This window comes from Lichenostomus cassidix, chromosome 2 (assembly GCF_008360975.1).
Source record: "Lichenostomus cassidix isolate B80296 chromosome 2, HeHo_3.0, whole genome shotgun sequence".
In the NCBI taxonomy this organism is placed as follows: Eukaryota; Metazoa; Chordata; class Aves; order Passeriformes; family Meliphagidae; genus Lichenostomus; species Lichenostomus cassidix.
In genome coordinates, this window is record NC_139482.1 from 890,574 (window position 1) to 901,733 (window position 11,160).

At 53.6% G+C, this 11,160-nt stretch overlaps 1 protein-coding gene across 1 annotated transcript; it reads right to left on the reverse strand.

Annotated features, from left to right (window-relative positions):
- Positions 1 to 218: 218 nt before the first annotated feature.
- On the reverse strand, positions 219 to 11,131 carry LOC146440663 (uncharacterized). Its single transcript, XM_085053926.1, has 6 exons — positions 8,713 to 11,131; positions 4,523 to 5,114; positions 3,848 to 3,953; positions 2,852 to 2,953; positions 1,936 to 2,628; positions 219 to 1,840 (listed from the first exon to the last, which is right to left on the reverse strand). Exons 2-6 carry the CDS (start codon positions 4,883 to 4,885, stop codon positions 1,011 to 1,013), a joined length of 2,094 nt encoding a protein of 697 aa, XP_084910052.1. The 5' UTR covers positions 4,886 to 5,114; positions 8,713 to 11,131; the 3' UTR covers positions 219 to 1,010.
- Between the last annotated feature and the right edge of the window lie 29 nt (positions 11,132 to 11,160).

An 11,160-nucleotide genomic window follows, 5' to 3' on the forward strand; every position in this document is an offset into this window, starting at 1 on the left:
ATTTGTTTGGTGCACAGGGTTTTGTTAATGTCACTTTTGGTACAACCAACAGTTCTTTATCCATCCCCTGCTCCAAGAAGGGGCTGGATGGAGCCTGATAAGAACAACAGGAATTATCCAGCCACTAATGAACATCAGGCCCTAACCAACAACTATTAGGCCAGAACCAACCTGAACCAAAACTCTATAATTAACTTTTCATCCCTGAAAACTCCCAGTGTTTCTCTGTGCTACTCTGGATTTGTTTGGTGCACAGGGTTTTGTTAATGTCACTTTTGGTACAACCAACAGTTCTTTATCCATCCCCTGCTCCAAGAAGGGGCTGGATGGAGCCTGATAAGAACAACAGGAATTATCCAGCCACTAATGAACATCAGGCCCTAACCAACAACTATTAGGCCAGAACCAACCTGAACCAAAACTCTATTCTCAATTTTTCATCCCTGAAAACTTCCAGTGTTTCTCTGTGCTACTCTGGATTTGTTTGGTGCACAGGGTTTTGTTAATGCCACTTTTGGTACAAACAATGGTTCTCTATTCATCTCCTGCTCCAAGAAGGGGCTGGATGGAGCCTGGTAAGAACAGGAATTATCCAGCCACTAATTAACATCAGGCCCTAACCCATAACTATTAGGCCAGAACAAACCCGAACCAGAACTCGATTCTCCATTTTTCATCCCTGAAAACTTCCAGTGTTTCTCTGTGCAACTCTGGATCTGTTTGGTGCACAAGGTTTTGTTAATGTCATTTTTGGTACAACCAATGGTTCTCTATTCATCTCCTGCTCCAAGAAGGGGCTGGATGGAGCCTGGTAAGAACAACAGGAATTATCCAGCCACTAATGAACATCAGGCCCTAACCAACAACTATTAGGCCAGAACCAACCTGAACCAAAACTCAATTCAATTCCAGAAAACTGCCTTATCCCCAAACTTCCCTCTAATCCACCCAGGACTACATCCCACCACCCGTGGCTGGAGCGGGGTTTTTCCCACCCGCCCGGAGCAGCTCTACCCCGGGAAAGCATGCGGCACGCGGATGATGCGGAAATGTGTACGGAGGTGGCTGTGGAGCTCGGATTTCTCCAGGAAGCGGCGGCCGCACTCGGCGCAGGCGTGGGGCCACTGGCTGGCGTGGCTGCGCTGGTGCCACAGCAGGTAGGCGTGCCGGGCGAAGCTCTTGCCGCACTCATTGCAGATGAACCACGGCACCTCGGCCTCCGCGGGGAGCCGCCGGTGGTACAGCAGGAACTGCTTGAACTCGTCCAGGGTGCCCCACGCCACGGCGTTGCTGCTGCTGCTGCTGCTGCTTCCCGTTCCTGTGGGGTTTGCTGGGTTTGGGGCTGGATGGTGGTGACTTGTTGATGCTTCCCCCAGGTCTGAGCTGCGGCTGTGAAGGTCTTGGGATGTTCCCGAGGATGCTCCCGAGGACGATCCCGAGGATGCTCCCGAGGACGATCCCGAGGATGCTCCCGAGGACGATCCCGAGGATGCTCCCGAGGACAATCCCGAGGATGCTCCCGAGGACGATCCCGAGGATGCTCCCGAGGACGATCCCGAGGATGCTCCCGAGGACGATCCCAAGGATGCTCCCGAGGACGATCCCAAGGATGCTCCCGAGGATGCTCCCGAGGATGCTCCCAAGGATGCTCCCGAGGATGCTCCCGAGGAAGCTCCCGAGGAAGCTCCCGAGGATGCTCCCGAGGATGCTCCCGAGAAAGCTCCCGAGAAAGCTCCCGAGGATGCTCCCGAGAAAGCTCCCGAGAAAGCTCCCGAGGAAGCTCCCAAGGATGCTCCCGAGGAAGCTCCCAAGGATGCTCCCGAGGAAGCTCCCAAGGATGCTCCCGAGGAAGCTCCCAAGGATGCTCCCGAGGAAGCTCCCAAGGATGCTCCCGAGGAAGCTCCCAAGGATGCTCCCGAGGGCTCCCAAGGATGCTCCCAGCTCCCAAGGATGCTCCCGAGAAAGCTCCCAAGGATGCTCCCGAGAAAGCTCCCAAGGATGCTCCCGAGAAAGCTCCCAAGGATGCTCCCGAGAAAGCTCCCAAGGATGCTCCCGAGAAAGCTCCCAAGGATGCTCCCGAGAAAGCTCCCAAGGATGCTCCCGAGGAAGCTCCCAAGGATGCTCCCGAGGAAGCTCCCAAGGATGCTCCCGAGGAAGCTCCCCAGGATGCTCCCGAGGAAGCTCCCAAGGATGCTCCCGAGGAAGCTCCCAAGGATGCTCCCGAGAAAGCTCCCAAGGATGCTCCCGAGAAAGCTCCCAAGGATGCTCCCGAGGAAGCTCCCAAGGATGCTCCCGAGAAAGCTCCCGAGGAAGCTCCCAAGGATGCTCCCGAGAAAGCTCCCAAGGATGCTCCCGAGGAAGCTCCCAAGGATGCTCCCGAGAAAGCTCCCAAGGAAGCTCCCAAGGATGCTCCCGAGGAAGCTCCCAAGGATGCTCCCGAGAAAGCTCCCGAGGAAGCTCCCAAGGATGCTCCCGAGGAAGCTCCCAAGGATGCTCCCGAGGAAGCTCCCAAGGATGCTCCCGAGGATGCTCCCGAGGATGCTCCCGAGGACGATCCCGAGGATGCTCCCTGCCATTTTGTGCCTCCTGCACCCTGCGGTTTGGCTCTGATCACGGCACCACCATGGCCTGGAATGAGGAGATTCCAAACATTCCCTTTATCCCATGGAACAGAACATAGATCTCCAAAGGGAGATTCTCAAACAATTCCCAATTCACTGCTTCTGGACAAAACCACCAAGTTTTGGGTTAAAAAAAAAAAAAAAAAAATCAAGGATGAGCTGGAATCCTCCCTCCCTCCAATCCTACCAAGCTCAAGGTGCTGCCAGTTGATTCCCACACTACCACACACCTGTGCTGAGGCTGGCAGGAGTTTTCCTTTCCTCCAAATCCTGTGGATCTTCGACCTTTACTGCTCTTCCTGCTGGGATACTGGTTTTGCAAACAGGACAAACTGAACAAGGAATAGAAAGAACATGGGAATGATGGTTATCCATAATTCACCCTGATGGTCTTCCAGCAAACGCCAGCATCACCCACTCTCTAAAGAGCATCTCTGTTATTCCAGGAAAAGATCCAACGAGGAGGGAACAGCAGCAGCTGCTCAGGTATCTAAAAGTGTGTCCAGGGTGCAGGTGAACAAGATCTGTGCTCCAACTTTTATAAAATATTCCAGGAATTACACCTGGAAGGTTGAAAATTAAATGTTGGAAATTGGAAGGTCTCAGATTTGAGCCTTAACCCCAAATTCAGCCACCTGGTGCTGGATTTTATGGCTCAGTCCTGTCTTTTTCCCAGCTAATTCCTCCTTGTGCAAAGCCCCCAATCTCAGAAAGTTCTTCTAGGAATCCAAGTAATTACCTTAATGCTGAAGAGCTGGGGAGAGCTCACAGCTTCAAATCTAAAATATCAGTGACTTCATGGCATTTAAAGCTAATTAAGAAGATGTCTTCATTTTCTAGGCATCATTCAAGTTATTTTACTACTTCTGCCCCAAAACAGTTTGGCTCTCTTCAGTGAATCCCAAAGCCAAACATACATCAGGGTCTGGGGATGAGGAAAACCCAAGTTCACTGCAATTAGTGAGGGTACAGGATTAATGACCCCGTGTGTCACTGCAGCTCCTGTACCTAAACCTTTCCCACTCCTTGCTCCTGGTTTTTGTTGGCACATGCATTCCCAGGGATCCTAAACTGTCCTTCAACCTTTCAAAGGAAAATTATGGAGCTTCTTATCTCTCACAGACTCACAAGTATTAAGGGTTAATTCTCTAAAAATCCAGGGAATTGAGGAGTGACAAGAGCCAGGCCAGACCCAGCACATTTCCCTTTGGAGAGGGAAAACTGACCTTTTCCCAGTGTGATCACAGATCCACATTTCTCCTTTAGCAGTTGCTTCCAAAATTCATTCTGCCAATCCTCCAGACGTGGCCACTGAGGAAACATCCCAGGACCCTAAAAAGCAGAATGTTCCACAGTCAGTGCTGCTGGGGAGCTGTGAATCCCTGAAAACCCTCTTTTCCCAACAGTTTAAACACGTGGGCACCTCCCAGCTGCTCTCAGCAATGTCTGTGTTATGTGTAAGCAGCATATTAATGAAGGATTTTACATAAGAACCTTCTACTGTTAATCCAGAATGAAAGAAAAGGCTTTAAAATTATGTGACTCAGCCAGAACAATGTTTTTCTCTAACAACTGGGTCACAAATTAGTCATAAAAAAAGATATCCATGGTCAGCATCCATGCCCAGCCCCCTCAGGGAATGTGGCTCTTCCTTCAATGAAAAATAAAATAATTCAGTTTTTTAAATAAACCCTGAGGCACTGCCATGATCTGTCAGACTGGCTGGAAAAGCTCCTCCCTCGTAATGAAAGCTTATTATTAGGGAATAACAATATCATAATTATTATTATTATTAATTAGGCCCTCTAAGGGATATTTTTCCAAGCCGCCTCCAAAGCTTTACACACAGATCTCCCTTTTATTTAATTTAACGTATCCCCACTACCCAACCCCTCAATCACCCCGTAGTTCTTGGGATTCCGGATCCGTTTTTGGCTGTTGCTCCACACCACGCTGCAGCAACCCTGGGGAGTCCCCACGAGCCACTTGCCACCTGCCCCCAGGATGAATTTCGTGGGAACAGCATCCTTCAGCAGGCGCCGGGTCTTGCGCATTTGGAAAGGACTCTCGAAGCAGCTCTCCTCGAAATGCGCCGAGCAGAGGCGCTGGTGTTTGGAGGGAGTGTCCATGTCCCGGCCCATGTTTTGGATCCACTGCTCCAGGAGGGCTTTGTTTTTTAAGGGGAAGCTAAAAAAACTGACGGAGGTGTTCTTGGAGACGCCGCTCGTGGCATTCCGGCAGTTCAGGGCTGCGCAACAAACCATTGTCGCGCGGTGGGAACGGGGGGGAAACCCCCAAAACCACACCAGGAAGGAAGTTTAGGGAGTTCCTGATCACCCTCAGCCCCAAAAAGGTCTAAATTTCTCTGAAAACGCCATGGTTTTGGCAAAGAGGAAGAGCTGAGGTGAGTGAGTGAAGCACGGGGCTGAACTCCTCACAGGAGCTCCCCGTGGAGAGGAGCCAGGTCTTTCCCAACTGCTTCAAATCAACAATCTGAAAAAGGAAAAAAAAAAATTAAAATCAGCTTAATGCCCTCTGAATATGCAGATTTACATTTAATTAACCCCTGCTGGGTGCACACAGACATGATCTTCATTTACTTGTGTATCCATGAGGGATCCTCCTGTGCTCCAAAGGTTATCCAGCACACAGCAAAGGGCCTAGAGACAAATAACTCCTGGAAAATGAAGGTTGGGGGTGTGCAAAGGGATCCCCCATATCAGAGGAGATTCTCAGGGGTGTCAATCAGTGAGGAGATCTTTGGACAGGAACATTGAAACAGGGAATAACCCATCCAGGGATCCTGCTGCATCCTGCTCCAAAGAGGAGGGAGATCCCAAGGTTTGCAGATTCCCTGTAGTCAAAAAGGAACGAGGATCAGAGGCTCCAAAAGAAGATCACAGAGCTTGATTAGTAAACCAAACACTCAGCACAGAAATTGGTATTTTTGCCCTAATCTTCTGGTAGTAAGGAAAATAAAAGAGTGAGGGAAAAGAGGGAAGAGAGAGACGGAGATCAGATGGGAGAGGGAAGGAGATCACCAGTCCTGACTCCAGCACAGATCTGGTCCTGAGGGCACCTTCCATGGGGAAGTTTTCCCATCTCTTTCTCACATCCTGTTCTAACGTGCTTGTTATGGGAGTTTGGGACAGAGTAGAGCATCAACTCCTCAGAAGGGCAGGGATGTGTTGGAGAGTCCAGAGGAGACCATGGAGCTGCTCCAGGGCTGGAGCCAGGCTGGGAGAGCTGGGAACGTTCACCTGGAGAAGGGAAGGATCCAGGGAGAGCTCAGAGCTCCTGCCAGGGCCTGAAGGGGCTCCAGGAGAGCTGCAGAGGGACTGGGGACAAGGGATAGAGGGACAGGCCAATGGGGAATTGTTAGCATAGAAACACATAATCACTGGATGATTATATGCAGGTGCTTTCATTTGAAGAGCTCTGGGAATCAGGGGTACAGACAAATCCAAATCTGACTCCGAGGTGGATTCAAAGTGGACACATTTTATACCCTTTCTTTACATAACTGTTGTATAATCGTATGTTAGTCATTAACTTGATATTGTTCTATTGGGTGTATATTGTTTTCACCCAAGCATGACTTTAAGGCCCCTCTTCCCACAATATTTCTGATCTACTATACAGGTGGGCACACAGGTGCAAGTTCACATGATTTAGCAAAGACAATGCCCAGTATTTACTAAGCAATCATCACATCTAACTTCGTCATCTACTATAAAGGTGGGTATGCAGGTGTAGGTTCACATAATTTAGCAAAGACAATGCAGTGAAGACAATGCCCACTCCACGATTTTAGAAATATTTTAACCCTATGCTACCAGAATGACTTTAAACTGAAACAGAGATGGGATATTGGGAAGGAATTCCTGGCTGGGAGGGTGGGGACGCCCTGGCCCAGGTTGCCCAGAGAAGCCACAGCTTCTCTGCCCACAGCAGGGGGTGGCACTGAATGACCTTCCACGTCCCTTTCAACACAAACCATTCCAGCCCAGCCCCGTTCCCGCTCCCTGCACACCCGGTGGTGTCTGTGCCTCTGCCCCCGTCCCACGGCTGTGGGGGAAGCAGGTACCGGCGCTGCCCTCCCGGTGCGGCGGGGTCGGGGTCCTTGAGAAGGCGCCCCAGGGCTGTAGCGGGGAGGCCGGAACCGGGTCTGCGCCCCGGGAAGGGCCGCGGGACCCCCAGCGTCCCCCGCTCACCACCACGCTGCGTCGCCATCTTCTTCTTCCTCCTCCTCGGCCGCGCCAAGCCGCAGCAGCAGCCAATCGGAACTCAGCCCTAACCATTCCCCGCACGCCATTGGTCTGCTGCCCCCGGCTCCGCCCACACCCCGGCGCGCGGCGGCCTGCACGAGGCAGAGGCGGGCAGATGCTCTCATCCCCATTGGCCAGCGCGCGGGGCAAAGGGGGCGCTGATTGGGCGAGGCAGGAAGGGAGGCGGGGATTACCAGCGGCGTCCTCTTGTTGTCACGGCAACGGCGGCGGGGCGGGAACCGCGGGAACCTCCGCCGAGCAGCGGCAGCGGGACGGGGACCGAGCCCCGCACCCCTCACTGAGCACCGGCAGCGGGACGGGGACCGAGCCCCGCACCCCTCACCGAGCAGCGGGACGGGGACCGAGCCCCGCACCCCTCACCGAGCAGCGGGACGGGGACCGAGCCCCGCACCCCTCACCGAGCAGCGGGACGGGGACCGAGCCCCGCACCCCTCACCGAGCAGCGGGACGGGGACCGAGCCCCGCACCCCTCACCGAGCAGCGGGACGGGGACCGAGCCCCGCACCCCTCACCGAGCAGCGGGACGGGGACCGAGCCCCGCACCCCTCACCGAGCAGCGGGACGGGGACCGAGCCCCGCACCCCTCACCGAGCAGCGGGACGGGGACCGAGCCCCGCACCCCTCACTGAGCAGCGGGACGGGGACCGAGCCCCGCACCCCTCACTGAGCAGCGGGACGGGGACCGAGCCCCGCACCCCTCACCGAGCACCGGCAGCGGGACGGGGACCGAGCCCCCGCACCCCTCACCGAGCACCGGCAGCGGGACGGGGACCGAGCCCCCGCACCCCTCACCGAGCACCGGCAGCGGGACGGAGCCCCAGCCCCGGCACCCCTCACCGAGCACCGGCAGCGGGACGGGGGATTCGCCATCTCGGAGCGGGGTCCCGGAAGAAACCTCCCCCGGCAGGAGCGCAGGCAGCCCCAGGGACCAGCCCCCACCTCCCCGCTGCTCCCCTCCATTGCTCCCGTTTCTTCCCAAAGCAAAGACGCCTCGAAACCTGGGATTTGTGGGGTGTCAGCCGCACAGTTCCCCCTCTGCCCTCAGCCTCGCTCCTCCCTTCCCCTCTCGCTGCGCAGCTCCCCGTGGCATTTGACAATTTTAATTAAAACCCCTGAAATTTCCAGCGAACGAATCAAACATCCTGACAAAACTGAAGCAGAAACGCACGCAAATATGGCCCTTTAAGGAAGTTTCCTTTAAGGAAAAGTGAAGGAGCTGTGACCCAAACAGGCTCTTCCCTGTCTCACGCACTGCTGCTTCGCTATATTTTCCCCACGACGCCACCGAGAAGGTGACAGGTGACAAATCCAGACTCTTATTAGTAAAAGGAATAAATCGCGTCCTTGCAAGGCCACGACACGTCCGGCTCACTCCCTCGAGGGATCCTAAACATGAGCAAAAAGCCTCTGAAGGAGGATGTTTAAGGAGCAGCTGCCGTGTCCCGCTCCAAAGGGCAGGGAAGCTCCTCGGGCATGGAGACGCCCGGGGTTCAAAAGGCGCGACAAAAGCCGGAAGGCCCCAAAAGAGCTACGAAGTTTGATTAGTAAATTATACACTTGGCGCGGAAATTGGGATGAGCTAGCCCCTTACGTTCTGTTAGTAAATTAAAAAGAAAGCAGGGAAAGGGGAGAGGTCGGGAAACATCACCAGTCCTGGCTCCAGCGGCGCTCAGAGTGCCCGAGCTGTGCAGGTCCGAGCCATGCGGCGGGACACCTTTCCAAGGGTAAGCTTTCCCCGCCCCGCGATCACGTTTCCCACCTCCCATGCAAATGACGGAGTGTGCGCAGTTCTCCTCCCGGACCTTTCTAGAACTTGGGCGGAGTGGTTCTGATGATCCTGGTCCCACCCTGCGGATCTGCCCGGTGGCTTCCCCGCCAGCCTTGCCGTGTGTTTGTTGTGTCTCCTCCCGGAGGAGGAGCTGGAACAGCGCCGCCCTATCTGCCGTGCCCCCTCTCCAGCCACATCCTGTTCTGTCCTGCTCCTTATCAGTGTTTGGGACACAGCAGCGCCTTAACTCCTTGGAGCCCTGGAGGCTACAGCTGCACGGATTAGAAAATTAGTTGTGTCCCCTGAAGAACGGGATGGAAACCAGGGGTGATGCCGAGAACCGGGGAAAGATCACCCCTTATCTCCTCCTACACCCTGGACCGCGGGGGCGGAGCGGGAAATGGAGTGTGAAAAATGAATCCGTTTGATCCGAGCCAGGTGGTTGATTTGCAAGAGCATCCCGGGCGCTGCCGAGGGGAACAATCAGGAGCCCGAGGCCAAAGGCCGGGAGCTGCCCGACCTTTCCATAACAAAGGGCGCGGCCAGGCACACTCAGGGACACAGCAGGAGCTGATCATCCCGGATTTTCGGTTTAGACTGAGGCGAGAAAAGCCGGGGGGGAAGGTGGGGGGTGGAATTCCTTTGCTTGGGATCGCTCCTTGGAGGCACCACCTTGAGCTGTTACCCTGTTGCTGTGTCATGATTCAATTAAGGATGCAGGTGCCCGAAGCTCTGCTGTGGGAAAGCTGGGATGGAGTCGGTGAGGAAACCTGTGTGGTGTGCGGTCAAACAGGGACCCAGCGGCTCAGGTGAGCTGGTCTCAGCTCAGGTGATGCTCAGCTGTGACTCCAGAGTGGCTCCTGGATGGTCAGACAGGGAAATTTCCTTAATGCCCAGACATCCAGCAAGTGGAATTGTATCCATGCAGCCAGAATAATGGCCTGGACATTCAGATTCCCGCTGGTTCTTGTCAACAATAAAATTTCTAATAGACACGGAAGCACAATATTCAAATATAGCATGGCACGATGCTGGTGTAGGACCCGGAGGGCAAGGAGTTAAAATCCCTGGAGCAAATGCTCCTGTGCCAAACTGCTCAGCTTAATTTATGGCTCCTGGGTGAGAAGCAGGAATCTGCCAACCTTAACCCCAAGAGAATTCCAGAGGCTACAGTGTGCTGACTCCATGCAGCACCTGCACTCCTTGATTTAAAAATTATTAACGTACCACAATGGCAAATCCCTGCAGAGGCAGGAAAGGGAATTTCTGGAGTTCCAGCTGAGTTGGCCCCATTAAGAGCTGTGGGGCCCAACACTGTGTGGGCAGTGCCCAGGGGTGTAGCATCCCAGGCTCCAAGGAGTTAATGTGCTGCTGTGTCCCAAACAGGATAACAAGGGACAAACTGGAACAGGCTGTGGCTGCAGAGCAAGACCCTCTGATATTTTTGGCCCCTCCGATTTTTTCAATTTTGGTGTTTTCTTCCTCCTTTTCTTCCTGTAACTGTTTCTGCAGCTGCTCTATTTTCAATGGCAGCAGTAATTCAGCTATTTTCCTCCCTTCTATTTCCTCTCTCGGGTCTTGTTTCTCTACCACGCTTTTTCCTATCTAAAATCTCCAGTAATTTTCTTTCCCTGCATTCTGCTGAAGCAATTAAGAGTCCCAAGCTGCTAATTTTTCAGGCCTGAGTTTATCACTTTGGATTCTGTAGAAGGTCAGGAGACCTGTGTGTGTGTCCCAAACACCGACAGCCACGGAGCCAGCCAAGGACTGTTGTGTGCGACACAGAGTTCGCCATGCAGATGGGAAAGGATGGGATTGGGGTGGAGAACAGCAGCACACGGAGGTGGGGCAGCACTTTTCTGGGACAAACACCCTTTTTCTGGCTCCTGGAGATAAGCACAGCATGGAGCAACACAAGGCATGAGTGTAAAAAAAACTGACCGATTTGGAGGGGATCGAAACCACCAAAGACCCCCTGACCCATTTCTAGAAGGATCCAGAGGGATGGACTGTCTCTGCTGACTTGATTGCATCAAAAGTGTAAAAAATAGCCCCAGGGCAGGGAAAACTTGGCTATAAAAAGGTGATACAGGGTTCACAGGGGCACCTCTGGGATCCTGGATGCTCTTAGTTGGATCACTGCTGGAGCTGGGTGATCTCCTCCTCTTCTCCTCTCTGATCTCTCTCTTCCCTCTTTTCTTTTACCTTTTTATTTCTTTCACTACCACAAGGGCAGAAGTACCAATTCCCGTGCTGAGTGTGGAATTTGCTAATAAAACTTGGTGAGCTTTCCTGGACCCCTCTGACATCTGTCACTCCTTTTTCACCATGCACATCTACAAACCTTGGGAGCTTCTTTCCACTTGGGAGAGGAACACAGCCAAAGGAGGAGGCTGGAGAAGCAGAGCTGCCCTAGCTCCACATGTCCCCTCTCCAGGAGATCCCATTATCTGTGTTTGGGACATAGCAGCTCGTTAACCCC

What these genes read in the sequence shown, in the direction of transcription:
- LOC146440663 (XM_085053926.1), bottom strand. Translation starts at nt 4,885, where the DNA reads ATGGTTTGTTGCGCAGCCCTGAACTGCCGGAATGCCACGAGCGGCGTC. An exon ending in TGTGATCACACTGGGAAAAG is followed by an intron (nt 2,954 to 3,847) that starts GTCAGTTTTCCC and finishes TTCCTTGTTCAG; the next exon opens with TTTGTCCTGTTTGCAAAACC. An exon ending in TCCTGCCAGCCTCAGCACAG is followed by an intron (nt 2,629 to 2,851) that starts GTGTGTGGTAGT and finishes TCCTCATTCCAG; the next exon opens with GCCATGGTGGTGCCGTGATC.